A 25407-nucleotide genomic window follows, 5' to 3' on the forward strand; every position below is an offset into this window, starting at 1 on the left:
CTGTAATCTCGGCTACTTGGGAGGCTGAGACAGGATAATCGCTTGAACCCAGAAGGGGGAGGTTGCAGTGAACCAAGATCACACCACTGCCCTCCAGCCTGGGCAACAGAGCAAGACTCCATCTCAAAAAAATAAATAAATAAAAGACAGTAGGACACAACACAGACAAAGGGAAGACCATGTGAGGACACAGAGAACAGGCAGCCATCTGCAAGCCAAGGAGAGAGGCCTCAGAAGACACCAAACCTGCTGACACCTTGTTTGGGAACTTCTAACCTCCAGAGCTATGAGACAATAAATTTCTGTTATTTCAGTCACCTAGTCTGTAGTATTTTGTTATGGCAGCCCAAGCAAACTAATACAGAACTGCATAACACTTCTCTTGCCCTCTGTTCCCATTACCAAGATTTATGAAAGACACAAGTCTCCAATTTTGATTCCAGATTCTCAAACTTATCACCAGGAAGGACATGGAAAGCATGAATAAGTACACATTTATAAATATTATGTGGTGAATTTGTCTAATTTAAGGTTTTTACTGTGTCTCTTGCCCAGTAGAGACTAATTTCTGTATTTGAGATTTATATAATTATTTACATTATATAGAATAGCTTTGTTTCAATATTAAGTACATATACAAAAGAAAAAAAAGCTAACTACGTTGCTCAAAAGTATGATCCAAAAAATGGCTACCAAAACTCAAGTAATACGTAGCTTGCTATTAAAGTCAGTACTCCTGTTTTTAATTCCAATTTAACATGATTATTTTAATTTACAAGTTAATATTTATCATGCATATTCTAAACACCAGAGAAACATTTTTTAGTCATCATCCTAAAACAAAATGTCTGGAGTATTGACACTGGAACAGCCACAATGCTAAGAATTGTATATGCATTATCTTATTCCATCTTTACACCTATAAAATTAGGAATATTTTATAATACATATATTCACATAGCTAGTAATTTATGGAGGCAACAACTTATGGAGCTAGTAATTTGTTAACCAAAATTTGATTTCAAATTTTATTTTCCCCTCATAGTATTTCTCTAAAATATATACACAAGTTATTTTGCTTCATTCTGGGTCGATTTGTATGCATATGGACTTGTTTTCTGTTTTACTAAACCCAACATATGTTACAAGTAAATAGATTTAAAACATTTTAAATGGTAATTCATTAAACTTTTAAAATACTGAACCTAACAATCTATTAAAAATAACAATTTGAAAGATTACTTAACAAAGTTACCTTTCGAACATATGATTTCCTATGTTCATTCATTTCACCAATAATACCACGTTTGAATTCTCCGTAATCAGCCTTACCATTGCCATTGTCATCCAGAATTAGCCATGCAGACTCAAAATCCTAGAAATAATCAGAGATAACTGTTGCAATTTTAAGTTATATATTGTCACAACAAAATCATCTTAGTTGTATTTTGTTACATCTTCTGTAGTCCTAGATACGATAACTCATTTAATAAGAAAATTGAGGAAGTTACATAAAAATCCAATCAAAGCCACTAAAAAAGTGATTCACAGGAACCTATGGTAAATTGTTCTGTAAAGTTAGGAGCCATTTAGGAGTGGCAATAGCTCACAAATTTATCTTTTTTAAGTTTTATTTTTGATGGACAAATAATAATTGTATATAGTTATAGGGTACAATATGATATTTCAATACATGTATTTCAATACATGTGTATATTGTAGAATAATACAGTCATATCTATCATCTTAAATATTTATCATTTCTTTGTGATGAGAACATTTAAAATCCTCCCTTTTAGGTATTTTGAAGTATATATTATTATAAACTATAATTACCATGCTGTGCAATAGATCACCCAGAACTTAATCCACTGTGTAATGAAAACTTGTACCTTTTGACCAATTTTCTATTTTCCTTGTATACCAACCCCCTTCCCCATGCTCTGGAAACAAATTTATCTTTTCAACTTTATTTCTATATCTATACATCTACCTACATAGAGATATATAGATATCTGTGTGTGTCTGTGTATGTGTGGTTACCATTTACTCAATTTTAAACATTTAAATACTTTTAATGTATTATATCTGTGTTAATTCAAAAGTCACATTCGGTCCTGGAGTGCTTCCAATGGCATTATAACCACTAATTATATTTCTGCTAGTCTTCATGCTTGAAAATATAGATTTGAATGACTCTAATATCATGCTATAATTTACACTGAAAGGTATAATTTTGAATAAGCCCCTTATGCCAGTTTATTCACTTTACCATTACATTACCATTTACTTCTTCAGGAAATGCACTACTTAATAGAAAGTTCTAACACAGTTTTCCTTGACAACAAAGAAATTACAGCATCATTTTCTCAAACTCAAGTAAATATATTTTTTCAATGTTTTAATCAAGTTGTTACCTTTAAATGTGAATGTAGATAAAATACCTAACAAGGTGCTTAGCAAATAATAGGTACTCAAAAAATATCATTTTCCACTCCCTCCTTTTGTTTTCAAAGAAAACTTTAACTAGAAAAACAATCTAAAGATGCCCGCCTTCCCTCAGTTCTCGACAACCCCATACATCTTTGTCTATCATAATGTACTGCACATTATGCAGACTTTAAGCGTCTGTGCATTTAAACTGAAGATGAGCTTGACCTTTAAAATCATGAGTAATATGCACAGGAGAAGACCAATTTGCTCATCCAATTCATGGATTACTAGAATTGAAAGATACTTCTTAAAGCTTAAAAGAAATAATTTTCAAGATTTGAGCAATTTAACATAATCGTCAACAAGAAATACATATTTATATTTATATATACTTAAGAGATATACATATATATACTCTTTCTTTCAAAGATATGGTACACAATGGAAAATAATTACATTGAAAAAAAGCTGAAGGAAATCACTGATAGTATCTCTATATAAATTAGGCTTTTTAGGGTACATGTCAATTTTTTTAAATCTCAAATCAGGGAGAATGGCTGACTATGCCTTCCCACAAACATTCTCTAGTGTCAAAATTAGACCTAGGTTAGTGATTCCTAAGTTCTTCTTCTCGAGCTGTTTGTATGTGCTTATCATTGCATGAGCAGTTTACAGTGATATTACAGAAAAAATATAAAATACTATTAAAATATATGAGAAAAGGAGGACGTGTGCTCATATTTTCATAATATGTTCCCTCTATGTTAGAAGTCTTATATAATTACCATAGTTTTTGTTCCTAGACCTAATCATAACAATTTAGCAAATTAATCAAAAAGGGAAGTATTGTTATGATACAGAAAAAGTACTAGACGGGAACATATTAACTGGGTTCTAGTCCTACATCAGCTATTAATTACTTGTGATTTTATAAACACATACACACACAAGCACATATACACACACGCAAGCGCGCACACACACATATATATACATATATATTATATATATGATTTCATCCATAGGCCCAGTTTATAATTCCCGTTGCCCTTCCTTGTTCTTGTTACAATCTTTTATTATAATATTAGGGCACTTTAGGCCTCAGAAAATGGAATCTCTCTCTCTCCCTCTCTGACCTTCTCCTGCCCTTCTTTCACCTGCTCTTTTCCCTCTTCAAGGCAGGAATCATCTCCTGCCTTTCTGTGTTGGAGCTGGCCATAAAAAATTCTCTGACCTACCTTGTCTAATTGTAGGCCATAAGACCCCCATTTCAGAAGGGGTCCTGTCCCCACCACGGAGGAAGGAATGCTGCACAGAGGCCAAGAAGAGTCTGAACAGGCATTCCTTACTGGGTTTCCTTCTTCAGTCTATCAGTATTAGGTCATACACTTTTGTCCAATCACATTTCTACACAGTTGTCCATGTATCAGTCATGTCTATCCAATGTAGTCTCCATAGAAAAGTCAAGAGGACAGGGTTCAGGGAGTTTCTGGGTAGCTAAGGTTATGGAGGTTCCTGGAGGGTGGCACCCAGGGAGGGTATGAAAGCTCTGCACTCCTTCTCCCATACCTTGCCCTATTCATCTCTTCATCTGTATCCTTTGTAATATCCATGAGAATAAACAGGTAAATATAAGTTTTCCTGAGTTTTGTGAGCTGCTCCAGCAAATTAATTGAACCCAAGGAGCGGGTCGTGGAAACCCCAAACTTGAAATTAGTTGACTACAAGTTCCAGGGACCCAAACCTGTGACTGGTGCCCTATGCAGAGTGTGTTGGGGGCAGGGGTTGTCTTGTAGAACTGAGATCTCACCCTGTGGGATCTGAGTCTATCTCTAGGTAGATAATGTCAGAATTGAATTGAATTAGAGGCTGTCCACTGGGTTTCTACTGCTTAGTATGGGTGGAACCCCCACGTGCATTTGGTTGCAGAAGTATTCTGTGTTGATTATTGCTGTGTGAAAGCAGAGGAAACATAGTTTGTGTGATTTTTCCATTCTCACTCATGTGATTGTAAGCAAAGACATTAAGGTTTTCTAATTTCCTATTGTTGCTTTATTATTGTTGTTGTTGTTGTTGTTTTAATCTACAAAAGGAAGAGGGGAAGTTAGATGATCCCTAGTATGTATCACTAGGTGGGCAAAAGATTAAACATCATAAAAACCAAAAAGATGGGTATGTCAGAATAATGTTAGGCAACATGATATTAGCACAGAATTGTACAGCTGATATGGCAGATTCCCATGTAATTTTCTCATTGGAGCTTCCAAGCAACTCTAACAATAACAATTACCTCTGGATTGCTCAGGCAGAGCCCCCCAATCAAAAAAGTTAAAAGACTGGTCCAAGATCATACAGTTCAAATAGTAAAGCCAGAACTTGAACCTAAGTGTCCTAAGTTCAATTTACAGTGTTCTTTCTACAAAATACACATCTTGTGACAAGATCATTTGAAGCAAAAGAGAACAGTGCAAGAGATCCTTTATCTGAAATCCTTGAGACAAATGTGATTCATATGCTTTTAGAATAAAACCCAATCTTCTTAGTATGACGTGCAAGACTTTAATGTACCAGACGTTTCTCTCCATTCTTCTCTTTTCCTTCCTTCCATAAATTTATCCATTCAAACTAACGCATTATCTGCTTAACTTTCCATATGCTGGGTTCTATTTCAGATGTTAGAAAAAGAGCAGGAACACAAAAACACTCTGGTCCCCACCCTGATGAGACTTAATGATTTACTTACAGGCAGAGCCAGAAAATACTTACAAAGTGGCATGAAAAAAAAAGATAATAAAATGAGAAATTGGTATCGAAAGGACCAAAGATCAAATGGGAGTGCTCCTTTAGACAGAAGTGTCAGGGTAATGCTCTTGACAGAGAAAGCTGTGGCCTGAATGCTAAGAAAACCCAGCAAGCAAAGATCTAGTAGATTATTCACAGTGGAGGGAACAGTATGTGTGAAGATTATTAACCATTTGCAGTGTCAGAAACAGGCCACACTCCTTCCCCTCCAAGCTTTCACATATGTGTCTCCTTTTCATAAAATACACATTGTCTGATTCACACTCCTCTTTTGCCCTTGTCTGGTTAACTCTTCCTCAACCTTCAAAACTCAGCTTAGATGTATCCTCCTCCAGGCATCCTTCCATGATCTTAGTTCTCCTTCCCTAGAACCTGTCTTGGAATCAGGTATCTATCCCATGTGTTCCAAAAACATTCTCCATTGAATACATATTTTGTTTTATGTTCATTTTCCTTCAATTACGGTGATCTCAAGAGTACAGAGTATTATCTCAGAGCTTAGCACAATGCCTGGTTATTAAGCTCTTTATAAATATAGGATGGAACAATATTTAAACTTTAAAAACCAACAGGGCTTGTCACCTGATAGCTTAACACTGATAACAGGGCATAGAGAAGGAGAAAATAAATGAAAACTAAAATTTCAGTAGAACAGTGAACAATGCCACCTAAGAATAACATATTATCTGCTGCAGAGAATTTTCTGTGGCACATACCTTTTCAGACACTTCTAAGTGAAACACTTTTAGAGCTTCCTTAAAATCTGCCTTATCTAAAAGTCCATTTCCTTCCTTGTCCAACTGTTGAAAGTATTTTCCCAATCCAGTCAAAATACGAACACCTCTTTTATGTAGTTTTTCTTTTAGCACATCTGTTCAACAAGAGAAATGAAAACAAATTGTTCCTATGCATAAATGTATAAAGCTGCAGTTATCTTTCATAAGAAAATTAAAGTTGATGTAACTGAAATCAGGAATTCGTGAATATTCAAACAAATCAAATGTAAGACAAAAGACTTTGGAAAATAGGATGTTTTTAATCAAGAGGATTAGCTATAAAATCACATGTAAATATGCCAGAACAATAGCACCACTGTGTGGTGGAAGTGTTATATTTTTAAAACAGAAAAATTCAGTTTCACTTTATCACCAAGAGAATAACCTAAATATTACAAATAAAATCTTAGATTTTGTTGCGTAGACAACCTCTTTAACCACCCCCATATCTTTAATCTGTTTTCCTTTTCTTAGTTTTTATCAACTGAATTGCAAAATTGATGACAGTCAAGTAATTCACAAATTATCAGTTCAACATTTTAAAAATAGTTTGAAATCTTCAAATTGTAACTTGTATATAAAATAGCATCAAGGCTTTTGAATTCCATCCTACACTTACATATTTCATAAGAGGTTATTTGCTTAGATCCCTGTCATTCTCTTTGTAGCTGTTATTTCACTTACTGTGCTTTGTACCATATTTACTTAAGAATAGATTGGTAACTTTACTAAAGCAGTTATTAGATATAATACATGAGAGAAAAAAACAAATGTCACTAAGTTCAATTGTGACAAATACTGTATTGACTATGATATAATAGAGAAAACTGTTTACAAACTTTGGCATCAAGAACATTTGAGAGTCCAAACAAAACTTTTCAAATCTGTTTCTTGCCTTCTTACTGTGAGCGCCTTATCTTTAAAAGATAAATCAGGAGTCATGAAAATTCATACATTAGGTCAAGTGTGATGGCTCATGACTATAATCCCAGCACTTTGTGAGGCTGAGATGGGAGGATCACTTGAGCCCAGAAGTTCCAGACTACCCTGGAGAGCATAGCAAGACCCTGTCTCTACAAAAACAGAAAAAAAAAAAAAAAAAAAAATTTAGCCGGGTGTGATGGCATGCACCTGTAGTCCTGGCTACTCAGGAAGCTGAGGCAAGGAGGGTCACTTGAAACCAGGAATCTGAGGTAAGCTGTGATTGTGCCACTGCACTCAAGCCCGGGCAAAGGAGCAAGGCTCTCTCTCAAAAAAAAAAAAAAAAAAAAAAAAAAAATTCATAAATTACATGTTAACTTCTGTGATTGCTTGTTCAATACCTTTCTCCATTTTAGACTATGAGATCCAACAGAGTAACTGTCTAATCGAGTCTACTATACTGCATCTTCCAAAATTTGGAAAATGTTTTAGTATCCAAAACTGAAATATATCTAATTTATCACCCACAACAACCCTGGAAATTTAATAAGAGAAGTATTATCATCCCTGTTTTAGAGATGAGGAAAGAGATGCAAGGGATTTCTCCAAAGTCATGTGTGTCTTGAACAACAGAGTCCAAACATGAATCTGGCTCCCAATCTTGCATTTTTTTTCTTTTACGCTAGGACATCACAAACTTCTTCAAGATATTATGTAATACATAAGACAAGTATTATATTACAAAAATTACTTTTACATTTCATTCAGCTTATGAGTAAAACCCATATTATCTAGTAATTTCTAAAACACTTAATTTTATAATTCATATAATACTAGTTAGGACCATTAAAGTAAGAAAAATCTTAAAACGTTTAGAAATCCTAAACAATAAAAGTATGTATGTATACTTTTTTAAATAAGCAAAGGGTAAATATAAATCAAGTGCCACTGAGAAGTATCTGGAAAAATGTTGTTTTACTGATTATAAAAAAAAAAAAAAGGATCAAAAATTCAAAGTACTTGAGAGTATAGTAATAACACATACCTTGAATTGCCTTGAAGACCAGCCTATCATTGGTTTCTTGAATGACTATATCATCCTCCTGGTCCATAGAAGCAGTTCTGCAATTGACATGTTCACAGGGATGAAATATATTATATATACATATATATATATATATATTCTATTTTATAATCTTGAGTATAAAACTCTAAGCTCTTCCCTGCTCCAGACTCAAAGAAACTCTCACACTTGGAAGAGTGCTTAGAATTTAATCAAGTCCCAACTCTGCCTTCTGCTTTGATGCCCAAGAAGATTAAATTGAGAGCTAAAATCCTTAAAATCTTATAAGGACTACTTGTAAACATTCTTGGTCTTTGTTTTGTTTTGTTTGTTTGTTTTTTGAGACGGAGTCTCGCTCTGTCACCCAGGCTGGAATGCAGTGGCGCGATCTGGGCTCGCTGCAACCTCCGCCTCCCAGGTTCAAGAGATTTTCCCACCTTAGCCTTCTGAGTAGCTGGGACTACAGGCGCCTGTCACCATGCCTGGCTGATTTTTGTATTTTTTAGTAGAGATGGGGTTTCACCATATTGGCCAGGCTGGTCTCGAACTCTTGACCTTGTGATCCGCCCACCTCGGCCTCCCGAAGTGCTGGGATTACAGGAGTGAGCCACTGCACCTAGTCAACATTCATTTTTGTAACAATTTTAATGTTTTAAATATTTAATTAAAACTATTAAATTTAAAAGCAATTTTACCTTGCAAAGCATGAGATGAAAAAATGTTATTTTTAAAAGCCCCCTCAAATGCGTTCATTTTTAGCAATATAGTAAATGATGAACACAGACTTCTTACAGCCACTTTGTAGGATATAGCCCCTAACATACATATATAAAATCACGGGAATTATGTTTTTTAAATCACATGTATATATTCCTGTTACTTAAAAAATCATTTTAAAAGCAATGTTTGATGTATAGAACTAATTTTCACTATGCACTTTATCAATCAATAAATACTGTAAGCATATGGGACCCTAAGACTTTTTTAGATACTAAAAAAGTCATCATAATAACAATGTGGAAAAAAATTGTTACAATATTGTATTGATACCCTTTTTTTAAAAAAAATTATTCCTTTTGGTAATATTTGGTAAAATAAAAGTGTTATAGCAAAGGCAAATTAATAAGGTATCTTTAACATAAAAATGAATATTTAAAAATATTTGATTGATTATAACTCTTCCCACACATGAAGTGTATTTGAGTACGAGATAGTACATAAAATAGACACACGTAGCTGTGCTTGTTTTTTAAAAATATAAACCTTAACGAAGTTATAAATACCTTGCAGTAGGATGTCATTTTAAGATAATTTAAAAATAGTGTTTTCACCTGCTTCAAAATGCCAAATGCATATTTAACTTACTTGAGAGAATCCAAAGCTATTTGATCAATATGTGTGATTCGGAGTTTAAGAAATGTGTTTTCTTTGATGCTTTCTGGAAGGCTGGCATGATCAGAACTCAAAAATGTCAAAGTTGCACCCTAAAGAAATGAACAGATGAATGAAGCTAGAAAGTATATAAGAAATAAAATACAACTAACATTAATTTAAAATAATTGATTTTGATTAATGTGACATGATATACTTTAATAATGGTAAAAAAAGTATATTTGGAGAATGCTTATATGTATTTGGAGAAACTATACAGATAAAGAAACTAATATCTCTGTCAATCGCAGAACAGTCTTCTATTTAACAATCCATGTGAATAAAAAAAGCCAGCAATATAATAAACTCAGTTTTTTTTAATGAGAATGAGAGGAAAAAAGAAAAAATAAATTAATTGAAATTATGACATCCCTAAATAGAGCTATTGGCCCACAGAATCATATACCACAAATTGAAGAACTGTGAAGATATCTCATACTCTTTCAGCTGGACTTTTGATGACAGACATTTCCTAACTATAAAATCTAAATTCAACCTAATTAGAACATCAAAACTTCAGCCACAAAATTCCTCTCAAAAAATCTTAATCTAAACTTATAAAATTATTATTTTAATTTCTAAGCTTCTCTAATAAACATAACCAGTGCAAGGACAAATACCAAATACAATTTTTTTTTTTTTTTTGAGACGGAGTCTTGTACTGTCGCCCAGGCTGGAGTGCAGTGGCACGATCTCTGCTCACTGCAGCCTCCGACTCCAGGGTTCAAGCAATTCTCCTGCCTCAGCCTCCAGAGTAGCTGAGATTACAGGCACCCGCCACCATGCCCAGCTGATTTTTATTTTATTTACTTATTTATTTATTTATTTATTTATTTATTTATTTAGTATTTTTAGCAGAGACGGGGTTTCACCATGTTGGTCAGGCTGGTCTCAAACTCCTGACCTCATGATCCGCTCACCTGGGCCTCCCAAAGTGCTGGGATTACAGGCGTGAGCCACCGCACCTGGCCAACTGGCCAACAAATACAAATTTTAAATAGGGGCTTAATTCTGCCTGTTGCATAGAAGGGAAGGACGTCCTTCCCCTCCATTTTCTCAGCACATTTACTTTACAGAATTTGTAATTATAATGTCAGTACTTTCTCCTCTCTTTGAAATGTATACAAATACTTCTGAAAGTTAGATAAGCCTGTTGTCAGTTTTATGACCTAGATAAGGCTTTCTCAAGGACCGTGAGCACTGTTTGAGTGTAAACATCAAGGGAGAGAGTACTGCTATCTCCCAGTTTCTGTGAGAGGGTGGGAGCCTAACTTCCTTAGGCACCTTGCTCTAAGTGCAAAACCACCTCCTGTCACAAAGATATGAAAAGTTTGTTTTTTTCTTCCCCTGGATAAAGCCAATTAGCTACTACAGACAGTCACTCTAATTACCAGGTCAATCTAGGATAAACTGTGTGACAAATGGTACCGTAAAGTCTTCTTACTTGAGGACTAGTTATTGTTTATACCAAAAACATGTATGTCTAGGGGTAGGAAGGAGGTGATCCCTTTCCTCCCCATCATAATGCTTATTGCCCACATCCCTGTAACAAAAGACAAGTTTACAAGAGAAAAGCATAACAAATTTACTAATGAGCATAAGCATAGGAGCCATACCAAAAAAAAAAAAAGAAACAGAAAAAAAGAAAGAAAACTCAAAAAGCCAGATGGTTGATACTTAAATATTCTCCTCATTGGTGAGAGGGAAATGGGGGAGGTTGTAAACGAATGGGCCTGGAAGACCAGATTGTGTTTTGTAAATGATTCCCTTTGGTTGCTGAATGGGACCAAAGGACAAACAACAGCCTGTGGACAAGTTATGAGAAGGTGAAGACCAGCCTGTATAACACAGTGAGACCGTGTCTCAATTTAGAAAGAAAAACAACAACTAAAGGTAAGATGAAAACTGAAAAAAGAATTCTCAATTTTTTAGTTAAAAATTTAAACATATTTGACTACAAAACTTGGCAAAATTTACCTATACTTCAAATTTAAAGCTTTGTGGGGTTTTGTTTGTTTGTTTGTTTGTTTTTTCTGCTGGGCAAATATTTCACCTTCCCAGCATTTGGCAAATAAAGCCTTTTGGGAAACCGGCTAGCAAGATGCTGCACCACCATAGCTGTCAGCATGATGGCAATTAGTGTATATCCAACATCGCTCTTTTGCACTTATTTAGTCTTTCATCCAGTCTTCACTGACGAAAAATCTGGACACATATGATGTTTGCTTTGTCTTCATGTTTTTAATACAAAAATAGAGATATTAAAAATATCCCTTCAGGATTGAGAGTGGTTTAGGCACTTGCACAAGTTGCAACTTATCACATTTAAATCCATTCATTAAATACACATGTATTCAGTGTCTACTAAGTACTTGTCACTCTTCCAGTTGCTAGGAATATGGTAGGGGTCATGATAGATAAGTCCTTACCTTCAAGGGGTTATAGCGTCATGTCAGAGAAAATAATGAATAGATAAAAATATACATACATACTATATGGTCAGGACTATGAAGAAAAATTAAGCCCATTAAAAGAACAGAGAAGGGTAGGAGTGCTATATTAGATACTATGTTCAGATTTGGACTCTTTCAGTTTTTAATCTTTTAGATCTTCAAAATAGAATAACACCCAGAAATTAGGAAGGCTTTGGAGAAATGAGTGATCTTCTGACAGCACGAAAAACAAAACAAAACAAAAACCTGAAAGAAATAAAGAAAAAACTACCAGAGATAGAAAAGAAGATATATAAAGGAAGAGCCAAAGAATCTGCAATTCAGATTGGAAGATGGAGAACTATGAGTGATAAAGTGAAATATTATCCTGGATTTAGATTATAATAATCTAGGCAGAACACTTAGTAGAACATAGCAGTTTAGATTGACTTTTTAGTTGAGTGAGGGTAAGACTGAGGATGAGAAGATTCAGAGTCTCCTGTAAATAATTATCATGTTAAGCAATTAAGAATATGTGATCTGTGTAACAGTGTTATGCATAGAAGCATATGTGTGTATACTTACATGTGTGCCTAAGGGAACAGCCTGCGTCAGTGCATATATGCGTGCATATGAGTGAATACCTATGTGGGTACACCTTTAGGCAGGCGCATCTATGGGCACATGTGCACATTCATGTATTTATCTTAAAAACTGGCACCAAAATTTCTTTTAAGGAGTGTTTAGAAAAAGACTTAATGAGGCATATAGACATGAAAAGACAAGTTCCACAGCCATATCTGGAAAACAAAACAGAATACTCCCATCAAAAAAAAAAAAAAAAAGAGGGATAGAGTTGAGTATTTCTGCATAAAACAATAGATTGGTGGGGAGAAACAAGAGGTGGAAGAGTTAAAGAAATGGAGAAGAGTGCTTTTACCATGGGAAATATTCAAGGGATGTATTTTTAACAGTAGGGATGTCTAATAATAAATTGTAAATTGCTTACAATGCTACAATGTGAACCTCTTTTGATATCCCCTTCAAAATGTCTGCTACACACACAAAGCATCATATATGTGGTTTATATATAGTTGGCTGAATTTCTTTCCTTTCTCTCTCTCTTTCTCCTTTCTTTCTTTCTTTTTTCTTTCTTTCTTTTTCTTTCTTTTTCTTTATTTTCTTTCTTTCTTGGAAATCATAAAAAAGAACAGAGTTCCACATCTACTTCAAAGAAATATGGAATGAGGATAGTGAGAATAAATCATAAACTACACTAAATTTTTGGAGACATAAACTCAAACTTTAAACTTGGAATATGCATTAAACATTCTTCTGCAGGTTGTGAAATGGGAGTCGAAGCTGATTTTCTCTAGATCTCAAGAGGCAGGCTTCAGTGCCATATGTATAGTGTATAGTGTATTTAAGTGTAAGATGTAAAATTTTTCCTCAACCCATACTTCTCCCTTAACTGGGTACCAAACTGTACTGACTCTACCTATCAAATAATTTTTATTTGTCTAATTAGCTTCATAGCCAGAGTCACTTGCTTATTCAGGTTGCCATAATCTCTCTCCTTGATTAATATAATTCAATCCCATCCTGCCCTTGTGTATCTAGTCTTCAATTCCTTCCCCACATTGTAACCAGACAGATCTTTCAAAATCACAAATCTGATCATGCCACCTTCCCCCACTCCATCCACATCTTCTCTTCCAGTGACTCCCCAATACATGTTAGATAACTCTTTAACATAGGCTGCTTTTTAATAAGCTCTGACTCATCTCTTGCCAGCCTCCACCTTGAACTCTCCTCCAATCAGACTGAACTACTTCCAGTTCTCCAAATAAGTCATGTGCTCTCTTCCTTTTTGTTCTTAGCACAAGCTGTCTTCTCCACCTGGAAGCTTTTCCCCACCCTCACCTATCCCCTTATCCCAGCCTTGCTAACTTCTAGTCAAGGGTAGATGGCAGTTTCTCTAGGGAACCTCCTTTGATTCCACAAAACTGGGCCGTCACCCCTCCTATCTGGCCCACATTGCCCCTCCTCTCTGGCCTTCCTATCTATCTGTGTCTCCAATTAGACTGTCAGCTCCACAAAAGCAGGGAATGAGTCTAACTTACTGCTCCATCTACAGATCTTAGGACAGAAACATATATTACCTGAATGATCACTGTGGATAGTGCTGTATTTTAATCATGATATAAAGTGTAAATACGATTTAAAATTTAAGAGCACTACACAAACTGTAACACTATCTATGCTCCACCCATTCTAGGGAATCCTTGTGACACACCAAATGCCAGGAATTTCCTGAAGTGGGAAAATCACAAGGAAGATAGGCTATCTGTCAGAAAAGTGATAGCTCCAGAGGCCCATACCCCTTCACATGGAGGAAACTGTCCATCCTCAGAGGATAAACCTACTTTAGGTAAAGAATATCTCCTGGTGCTATTGAGATAGCCACTTAGCCAATGACTCAGCTTTGAAGAACCTTTCAAAGTATGAAGATACAACTTCATCTGGAGACAAGCCACATTGTGGAATGGGAAGGGGGGTGTTACAGAAAATAAATGCTATGCTTGTATTCAGACTTGAGATTTGGGGCTAGGAAGCAGAAGTTCCTGGGAAAACATCGACCATTAGCCCACATAAATGACCCTGGTTAGGACGGAGGAGAGGAAATAAATTGAAGACTAGAAGCCCTGTTCCTCTACCTCCATAGGACTCCACAAAATTCACCATCTGGTATTAAATGTGTGCACACACACACACAACTTACAACATAAAAATCACCAAGTCGGTATTGTTTTCCTTTTCTTCGTCCACATTGATGACTATAAATGCTTTTTTGAATAAAAGGAAGCACAATTGTTCTAGAAAGTAAATGAGAAAAAAATGGAAAGTTATTTAGCTTCTCTCAGAAGTGATCATCTCCAGAGTTCTAACAATGTTTTATGGCATACCTATTTTTCCCAAATTGTCGATATTCATAAATTGTAAGGGATTGGTTGTGAGTGAAAAAGAACCCAATCAGCTCTCTGCAAGCATCACGTCCATTACTGGAAAAAATAGAATGATATCAAATATCTTCAAATATAATAATTTTTAGATTAATTAACTAAAAAAAGTGTGCATCTCAAGAGGGATAGCTAACTCTCTTATGTATGTGGCAATGAGTGAAGGTTATGGGAAACTGTAGGGAAAACACAAAAACACAGCTTGCTGAAATGTCCACTAAAAGTTAGATCTGAATGCAGAAATAAAAATATTACACTGACATGAAAAGTGGATATATTTACAATGTAAATTATTAATTCAACATAGACTTTTAAGATAAAGTGAATTATCTTTAAAAGTGTTGAGCTTGCAAGAAGGCACACATAGATACAAATTTATTATCTTTTATTGTCATAGAAAGCTTTAAAATCACTAAACAAATAAGATAATTTAAAATACACATTTTACTAGTAATATAGAAAGAACATCAAGTAGAATTATGTATTACTGGAAGATTATAAGACTGAAATAATAGATTTAAGAATTATTTTCCTTGTCACTGCATCTATCGATAATCTGTTAAATCATTAAGACAAAATTAAATAAAGCAGCTTATAAAACATTAGTTTTCAGTTTACAATACTCTGGTAGTAATATAACTCTTTTAAAAATTCACTACTAAGTTACTTTTTAAAAAACATTTAAATTCGCTTCAAAGATAACTTTTAATTAGAATGTTTTTCCTACAGATTCATATTTCTTATTTTTTATAACAGATTACTAGATATTACATTAAAATGTCTGTTCTAAATTCACATATTTTTAAATGATACAAACCTATCTAATCTCATTACTGTTATTTCTATTCAAAAGAGAATATGTTTTTGTAATCATAGGATTAAAAATTTTAATAAAATCACAATTACCGTGACATGATCCTACCATCAAATTGTAATTTATGAGAAAGCACATTTTCAGTTAATGTAGAATGAGTTCTTATCCTGTTAAGAAATACATTTTGTCAGTAACTTTTTAAGATACCTATAACTTGATGGAAATTAAAATGTACAAAAAAAGTTATGTGAATATTTTGAAACCACACAGATTGGATGAAGATAAAGGTACTCTTCTTTTTCAGATTGCTAATTGTAGCAGACACAAAAGAAATAACTCTGAGATATAGTATATAATATGTGAATGACTTTTATATTAGAGGCTATACCATCAAAGTGCTATAAAAGTAAATATTGAACAGAGATACAACATTTGTGACTGGCACTGTTGCAGGGCTACCTGAGTGCCATTTCTAACCCTCTTCTTCTTTGCTTCCCTCCCACCACAGAATTTGCTCTTAGCATTTTGCAACTAAGGATGAGTAAGGGACCTAGTTCTGCCAATAAACTTCCAGGAAAGACTTTCTTTTGTCCTGGTAAGAGAGTGGCATGAGAAGAGTTCCTGCCTGTGAACATGGCAGGGATATGATGCTAGGAGCCACTATAGTCACCATGAAATCAAGCCACCACATCAGAATGACTAAAAAGATATAGGAAAGCCAGCCTAGAGCTGTAACATCACTAAGCTACTGAACCAAAATCAATAAATGCCTACCTCCAAGCAGCTAACTATATAGGAAAAATAAATTCTGACTTGTTTAAGCCACTATCAATCGTTTTTCAGTGATGTGTAACTGAAAACATTCCTTACCAGAATAACCAAAGAGTGAGGAAGAGTGCTGAATGAAGTTCGAACCTTGTCATAGATCAATAGGTTATTTAAGCATTATGGCCTTCAGACAGTACTGAGTGATCTCATAAAGGCTGCCAGCCCTAAAATTATATTTAACAATATAAAGCAAAACCGAAGCACCCTACTGCCAATAATCTCCTATATATTAAGAGATCTGAAGACTAAATGATACATTTCTTCTTTGCTTCACACAATAATATTTCTCCCATAAAACTGCAGGTATAATGAAATGGCAGTAATGTAATTAGTAAGTAAGTGTGTGGGTCACTGAAATCTTGAAAGCTACACCTCTGGCCGGGAGCGGTGGCTCAAGCCTGTAATCCCAGCACTTTGGGAGGCCGAGACGGGCGGATCACGAGGTCAGGAGATCGAGACCATCCTGCCTAACACGGTGAAACCCCGTCTCTACTAAAAATACAAAAAACTAGCCGGGCGAGGTGGCGGCGCCTGTAGTCCCAACTACTCGGGAGGCTGAGGCAGGAGAATGGCGTGAACCTGGGAGGCGGAGCTTGCAGTGAGCTGAGATCCGGCCATTGCACTCCAGTCTCGGTGGCAGAGCGAGACTCCGTCTCAAATTATAAATTATGCTGCTATAAAGACACATGCACACGTATGTTTATTGCAGCACTATTCACAATAGCAAAGACTTGGAATCAACCCAAATGTCCATCAGTGACAGATTGGATTAAGAAAATGTGGCATATATACACCATGGAATACTATGCAGCCATAAAAAAGGATGAGTTTGTGTCCTTTGTAGGGACATGGATGCAGCTGGAATCCATCATTCTCAGCAAACTATCACAAGAACAGAAAACCAAACACCGCATGTTCTCACTCATAGGTGGGAACTGAACAATGAGATCACTTGGACTCGGGAAGGGGAACATCACACACCGGGGCCTATCATGGGGAGGGGGGCGGGGGGAGGGATTGCATTGGGAGTTATACCTGATGTAAATGACGAGTTGATGGGTGCAGCACACCAACAAGGCACAAGTATACATATGTAACAAACCTGCACGTTATGCACATGTACCCTACAACTTACAGTATAATAATAATAAATAAATTTAAAAACGAAACCCCGTCTAAAAAAAAAAAAAAGAAAAAAAAAGAAAGCTACACCTCTATAAAATCTGGGTATCTACAAAAAGGAAGCGGGGGACAGGAAACATGAGCCTGCACCAAATGAGAGTTTGTGAGCACAGAGTAGAGCCATGGGAGCTTAACCACCTCAATTCAATTTAATCCACTGGGATTAATGTGTTTATTGAATGCCCACTATGTGCCTGAAACAATTCTAAATGCTGAGAAAATAACAGCAACAGTAATGGCTACCATTTATTGAGAATTTCCCAGACACTAGTCATTGTTAAAATCACTTTAATGTGTATTGGTTTATTTACTACTTACAATAACTCTGAGGTTAAGTGTTATTATTCCCATTTTTCAAATAAATTTTATAGAAACAGAGACCGATGAGTAAATTGCTCAAGGCCATATGATTAGTAAATGGCAGAGCTAGAAAAAACTTTGCTCTTAACCATTACATTATATTGCTTTTCAATAGTAAACAGAACTCACTTTAACAGTGACAAATGGAAGTAGCAGCTTCAAGGGCCCTGTAGTCTTCTCGAAAAGATAAAAGTAAATATGTATTTACACTATAAAATGCAAAGTGCCATGTTGGGTTTTAGGTGCCCAATTCCTTTTAGGAACCCAAGTTCCTTACCAATACATAAAGAAGAATCAGAAAGATTGAAGATTAAAGTACGAATTTTAGTATTGATAAAGCTATTAGAAACCACAGCTTAGGTATGCAGCAACCACAAGCTAGTCCTTACCACTATAATTAAACAGACTAACCCACTCATTTCCACTGGGGAGGGACCGTCTAAAACAATGCACAGGGCAGAATGTGTGCTTCTGCAGGCTGCTGCCTCCCAAACAAAGGGAAGAGGAAGGGCTGCACTACCCACGCCAATTCCTGCTTCTAAATTTATGAAGCAGAACTCTCTCCTCCTCTGGGAAGAATAAATGGCGGTAAGAGGAGTGAAAGCTACAAATTCATTAATTCTAATTGATACCACAACAGGATTTCTCATGGAACTAGATTAGTTTGAAACAAGTTGCAGGTATTTACTCTAATACAACGCAATACTAATTAGGATAATATTGACGCAGGGAAACAGATAATACTGAAGAAAAAGTCTAGAAACCAACCATGCATTAGACATGCACATAACATGTCATGTCATAATCATGCATATAACAACTTGACATATGACATATGTGGCATTACAAGTCAGAAGGAAAATGATTTAGTGGTAGGCAGAGATTATTTTTAAGGAATATACAAAGGACATTAACAATATAGGGAAAGAGGAAAACTGGCCTATGTTAAAATTAGGAACTCCTATTTCTAACTTTAGTTTTTAAGATAGATACAATCAAGAGAATGAAAAGGTAACTACAGAGTAGGACAAGATATGTGTGACAAATATAGTTGAAAAAGGATTCATTTCTAAAACATGTAAATAAGATCCACAAATAAATACTAAAAAGACAGACAACTCAACAGGCTTGAATGGAAATTTTGTATGAGAATATCTAGATGGCCTATATACATATGGAAAAGTACCCAACTACATTAGTCTCCAGTGAAATGCAAATTAAAATCACTAATACACATCCATAAGAAGAACTCAAATAAAAAAAGGCAGACAATACCAAGCTCTGGCAAAGATATGGTGCAACAAGAACACTCATACTGCTACTGGTGGGAGTGTAAATTTCAGCAACCAGTTGGGAAAGCTATTTGGCTGCATCTTTTAAAGCTGAACATATGGATACTAAATGGTCCAACAATTCTACTTCTAAGTATATACTCAGCAGAAATGAGTACATATGTTTACCAAAAGGCATGAGCAAGGAAGTTCATAGCAGCACTATTCATAAACAGCCAAATACCTATCAACCTCTGAATAGATAGGTTGTGGCATGTGGTACAATGAAATACCATACAACGATGAGATTAAAAAAAGACAACTACAAATAACACCATGGATAAAACTAACAAACATAATGTTGGGTAAAAGAAGCCAAACACATTTCACTATGTATACCAAAATATCATGTTATACATCTTATATACAACTAAATAAATAAGTGCCATTAGAGGGAAAAAAATAAGCTGGACACAGAGTCTAGATTTCTTGTAATTTCATTTCCACAAATTTCATAACCAGGCAGTTCTAATCTATGATATTAAGATGGAGAGATTAACCTGGTATAGCAGGGGAAATGAATAGTACCTGGGAGGCAGCATAAGGGGAGGTTCTGCAGTACTGGCAATTGTCTGTTTCTTGATCTGGGCATTTGGTATATGAGTGTTGTTCTGTTTTTGATAACTCCTATGTTGTGCACCTAAAATGTGTGCACTGTGAATGTACGTTTTATTTCAATGGAAGTTTACTTTTAAAAAGGAAAGTTTAGATGTGTGGTACATAAATGATGACCTCCTCTGGCCCAACATGTCTATATCCTAATCCTTGGAACATGAGAATACATTATATGATAGAAGGGATGTGGCATATGTGGCATAAATTAAGAACATTAAAATGGAGAGACTATTGGCATTATCCAGGAAGATTCAATGCACTCATACATGCCCTTATTGGAGGAATGTAGAGAGAAATGTATCTATAGAAAAAGAGTGACAGAGTGATGCAGCATGAAACCAGCTATTGCAGACTTTGAAGATAGAGGAAAGGGCCATGAGTCAAGGAATGAAGGCAGCTTCTAGAAGCTGCAAAAGGCAAGAAAACAGCTTCACCCCTAAAACCTCTAGAAGGAATGTAGCCCTATCAATCCCATGATTTTAGGCATCTGAACTCCAGAACAATTAAAGAATAAATCTGTGTTTTAGAATACTAAGCTCATGGTAATTGTTACAGCAGCAATAGGACACTAACACATGATGCTTCTAAATATTTGAATGGATGAAAGCAAGGGCTTTCAGAAAATAAGAATGAGACAAAACGATTAAAAAAAGATATGAAAATACTAACAATTACAGTACTCTGAAAATATAAAAAAGTTACTGTGGGTACTGGTAGATTTTTTTATGTCTACTAAAGCTGAGGTTCAATGTCAGTGAAACTGTTGAAGAATTTAAGTGGACAGCATCAGAGGATTGTAAAAGATCATACCAATTCTAAGGTTGAAAAAGCTACAACATAAAATGCAAAAAAAAAAAAAAAGTATAATCAATACCAATTTTTAACATGCCAATGAGATTTAGCCATTATATATAACACACGTAAAATATCTCGGTAACTATATGATACATTTTCACATCCATTATCTCCAAAGGTTGTGGCTTTTTTTTCCCCTAAATTACAAATAAAAAATCTGGAGGGCAAAGAGAGTAAAATAAGGTATTGCCCCTAATATCATAAAGTAGCAGAATTGGGAGCTGAACTAAAAAAATTCCACTTTTCTTTATATAGAAAAAAGTGAAACGAACACAGAAGCTCCAGCTAGACACAGAAGTACATTTTAAAAATACTTTTAGAACATAGTGCATCTTCATTTTATGTAATTAAAATCTTACTTTGTTTCATGTAGTGTTCTTTTTCTAAATCGAAGAGGTGTCATCTTTGAATCTGGAAGGATATGATCACTTTCTTTTTGCTCAATGGCTAAATTTTGTTCCGGATCACTGATTACAGCCCTATACAGGAAAATAAAAAGTCCGACAATTAAATATGATCATGCATTACTTTAAAATTCACATATTTTTAAGCAGTTCTAAAAGTTCATATACCAAATGCAAATTTACAACGCTGTCAGAATATTTTTATTAAATGTATTTAAAAATATTTTCCATAAGAAAGTGAATATTCCTCTTTTTCCAGAAGTATTATCTAAAACTGAATTGAAATTTCGGAGGGAGCTAAGAGCTCCAAGTATTTATTTTACTATTCTTTAAACAAGCAGACACAGTGCTGGTTTCTGATTGTGTGGGAGGTGGGTAGGAGAGAACACAGGTAAAGTAAAATAAGAATACAAAGTCATAAATACCACAACAGAAATTCAATGAACAAACATAGAAGAGAATAACTTAATTCCTAGAAGGCATAGAGAAGAGTTTATGAAAGGCATCCTAGAAGAGGAGATAGTTGCACTGATTCTTAAAAGGTGAGAGTACAAGACTTCCTCTCCAGGAGTCCGCGGAGGGAGGGCAGACTCAAAGTGCTCCTGGACGCAGAGGCTCTTGTCAGAGGGAGCAGACCGGTGGGAACAAAGGAAGGATCTGAGCGACCCCAACTTTGCGCCGAGGCCTCCAGCTCCGAGGTGCATAGCAACCCTGGGGTTTCGGTAGGCGTTCCTCCGTTTGCGACCCTGGCAGAGCCGCAGAGCCGCAGAGCCCTCCTCGAGACTGGACCACTGCCCCAGACCACAAGCGACCCGAAGGCTCTGCAGCAGGCCGCGGAGAAGGGCGGCGCCCACCAGGCCCCTAGCACGGCCCAGTCTGGCCCAGCACAGCTGCTGAAGGCGGCGCACGAGCTCATGTGGTACGTGCGGGTCAAGGACCAGAAGAAGATCATCATTTGGTTTCCAGACATGGAAGGATGTCATCGGCAGCTACAATTAGTGATGGAGGGGCATCTTCAGGCTCACCAGCCTCATTCTCGCCCAGGTGTTCGGAATGCACCATGGAAGCTGACCAGGCTGCACCAGAGGCTGTCCAGCCTCCACACCATGGAGTCTGAGCTGGTCAAAGCGCTGCAGCCCGAGGCGCTGGACAGGGTGGCTCTGAGCAACAGCATGGTCCTGACAGGCCTTCTCACGATCCTGAGCCTCATCTACTTGAAAGGCTGCAGCGCCAGAAAGAGCGCCGTCTGGAATGTGCTGCGCGTCCTGGGGCTGCGGCCCTGGAAAAAGCACTCCACTTTCCACCTTCGGGACGTGCGGAAGCTCATCACCAAGGAGTTTGTCCGGCAGAATTACCTTAAGTACTGGCACGGCCCATACGTGCAGCAGCCGGTGTATGAATTCTTCTGGGGCTCCCGGGCCGGCCGCGAAATTACCAACTAGCAAATCATGGAGTTCCTGGCCATGGTCTTTAAGAAAGACCCCCAAGCCTTCCGGATACTGGGAAGGTATGGAGGAGGCCAGAGCTCTGCAGGAGACTAATCCCACTGCCTACTGCTCCTGTAACAGTATCTCCCAGGACTAGCAAGGTCTGGAGGCAGATGAATGGTTTCTGATCCTCGCCAGGCCTGTGGAAGCGGTGGGGGTGGGTCACTAGAGTATTCAGGATTTACAGTGCAGTATTCACGTGTAACTTTCCAGTACAGTGCTTTTATACCTTTTAATGCAATGTTGTCATTTGGGTACTACTGGGTAGTGTTTGGGACATATGCATGTTTGTTTATAAGTAAGTTTGGTTGGCACTTTTGCTTTTGTGCGCCTTTCTTGGATTTTTGTACCAGAGACGTGCTAAACTGATGAAATATATTGAGAAAGTTTCCATCATATTCTTTTACATGGGACTGATAATGTGTACTGGGGTAGGCTGCTCCTGGCAAGTTTGGAAGAACTCACCAGCAAAGCTGACCTAACAAAGAGAAAAGTCAAGGCCCCTCTCTTCATGACCTTGCTGGGCACAGGAAACATCCTCGCAGAGTGAACTGATTTGAATGGAGCTGGTCTCAATGTGGGCACTTGGCACACTTTACTAAACACATTTTCAACCCCACCATGAGTTAATGTTAAAGTAAACATTAAAGATTCTTGTGATACAATCCAAAAAAAGTGAGTACAAGTTAGCACTCAGAGGAGAAGGAGTAAGGGTACCACAAGCAGAGGAACAATATGTGTACAGGCACAGCAGACAGCACAGTGAGGACACACCTGAGGGCTGTACACAGTGTAATGGATGAGAGTACAGACTCTGCAACTAGACTGCCTGGATTCAATCCTTGCCTACCGCAATAATTAGCCGTGTAGCCTTATCTGGTCAATTTGCTCTGGGCCAAAGTTTTCTCATTAATAAAAGAAAGAATAATGGTATCTCCCACACAGAAGTGATATGAAGATTAAATAAATTAGTTAACATGTACATATTGTTTAGGAGAGTACCTATAATCTACTAAGTATTATAAAAGCACTCAACAGTTGAGGCTTTGCCTCCTAATTTCCCTTTTACTGCATATTTTACTGAATATGGATAAATATAGAGGTATGATAGCCCATCAGGTGGCATTGCAATGGTTTTGAAAAGTGATAGTAAGGGTCTACACTAAGGTGGCAGTAAACACACAGTTTGATCGAGGAAAAAAGATCCAGTGTTCCATAGAACAGTAGGGTGACTATAATTACAATAATATGTAGTACATTTTAAAGTAGCTAGAAGATAATAATTAAAATGTTTCTAACATACAGAAAAGACAAATGTTTAAGGTTATGGTTATCCCAAGTACACTGACTTGATCTTTATAAATTATACTGTTAAATTATCTCATGTACCCCAAAACTATAAAATACATAAATACAAAAGAACACAAACAAAAAAATAATAAAAAGTAAATAAATAGACATAGTAGAAAGAATAAATTCAAGAAACATCAACAGAACTAGAAAACTAATTGGATTTGAGGTCATCAAGTAGAAAGATCCATAGTAACTGAACAATGTGAAATGAGATTCAATTAATAATATAAGGAACATAGGTGTCATTGTGTTTTTAAGGCAGGAGAATAGGGTCTGGAGGCAGGAAACCTAAGGTCCACTCACGCTGACTTCCTAGAACTAAATCAAAAGGAAAACCCCAACTTTCCATACTCAAGTAACAAAAGGGCCAGAGGCTACTTCCTTTGCAACCACCCCCCTTTTCTGTGTGGCAAATGAAAAATTGAAAATACCTCTGATTGGTCCCCTCCCATGACCAGTCACGATGGTTGTCGGCCAAGTCTAAATTTGCATAGGAGGATAACTTTGTAACTCACTTCAGCCTCTGACTGCTCACTTCCCATGACCAATCAGATGTTTGCATAGGGTGTAATTTTGTAACTTCGCTTCAGCTGCTGATTGGTCACTTTCCACAACCAATTAGACTGATTGCAGGCCACTTCTTCATTTACATAGACAAAGTAGACAAAGTATGTAAATAGACAAAGTAAAAAGAAATGTATGTATGTATTTGTCATTACATACATTTACATGTACACCAAGTAACCAATGGGAAACCTCTAGAGGGTATTTAAGCCCCAGAAAATTCTGCAATCAGGTCCTTGAGCCACTTGCTCAGGCTGCTCCCACCCTGTGGAGTATATTTTGATTTTCAATAAATCTCTGCTTTTGTTGCATCATTCTTTCCTTGCTTTGCTTTTGTGTTTTGTCCAATTCTTTGTTCAAAGTGCAAAGAACCTGGACACCCACCACTGGTAATAGTTTTGATTTGTTATTGTTATTATTAATATTATTTTAAGGGTAAGAATAATCGGTTATCCTCATATCCTTATGAGACAGGAAAACAGGGGAAATGATGCAGGAAAATAGCAAAAGGAATTAAAAGTTGGATAAAGAACAGAATAAGTAAAAGCATGAGAGCAGAAAGAAGGTGAAGGGGTGACTGAGCAAGAAGCTAGATAAGAAGCAGAGGTTCAGCAGCCAAAACAAAAGTGAGATAAAAAAGTGAGTAAGGAGCTTGCAGTGAGCCGAGATCGCACCACTGCACTCCAGCCTGGGTGACAGAGCGAGACTCAGTCTCAAAAAAAAAAAAAAAAAAGTG

At 36.4% G+C, this 25407-nt stretch overlaps 1 protein-coding gene and 1 pseudogene across 8 annotated transcripts in view; one reads left to right on the plus strand and one right to left on the minus strand.

The window, feature by feature from the left end:
- CAPS2 (calcyphosine 2) overlaps positions 1 to 25407 on the minus strand; it is a 120659-nt gene that overhangs the window by 8706 nt on the left and 86546 nt on the right. For 6 of the 8 annotated variants that reach the window (XM_025402076.1, XM_025402071.1, XM_025402075.1 and 3 more), the window contains 8 exons: positions 21223 to 21342; positions 15785 to 15859; positions 14825 to 14920; positions 14641 to 14734; positions 9361 to 9479; positions 7978 to 8054; positions 5952 to 6106; positions 1256 to 1375 (listed from right to left, as the gene is read on the minus strand). In XM_025402076.1, the coding sequence (XP_025257861.1) occupies positions 1256 to 1375; positions 5952 to 6106; positions 7978 to 8054; positions 9361 to 9479; positions 14641 to 14734; positions 14825 to 14920; positions 15785 to 15859; positions 21223 to 21342 (856 nt within the window). The remainder of the gene's footprint in view (positions 1 to 1255; positions 1376 to 5951; positions 6107 to 7977; positions 8055 to 9360; positions 9480 to 14640; positions 14735 to 14824; positions 14921 to 15784; positions 15860 to 21222; positions 21343 to 25407) is intronic. The other 2 variants (XM_025402072.1, XM_025402074.1) reach the window with 1 other exon arrangement.
- Positions 21439 to 22851, plus strand: LOC112634167 (annotated as a pseudogene).

The sequence above is a fragment of the Theropithecus gelada genome, chromosome 11 (genome assembly GCF_003255815.1).
Source record: "Theropithecus gelada isolate Dixy chromosome 11, Tgel_1.0, whole genome shotgun sequence".
Lineage (NCBI taxonomy): Eukaryota > Metazoa > Chordata > Mammalia > Primates > Cercopithecidae > Theropithecus > Theropithecus gelada.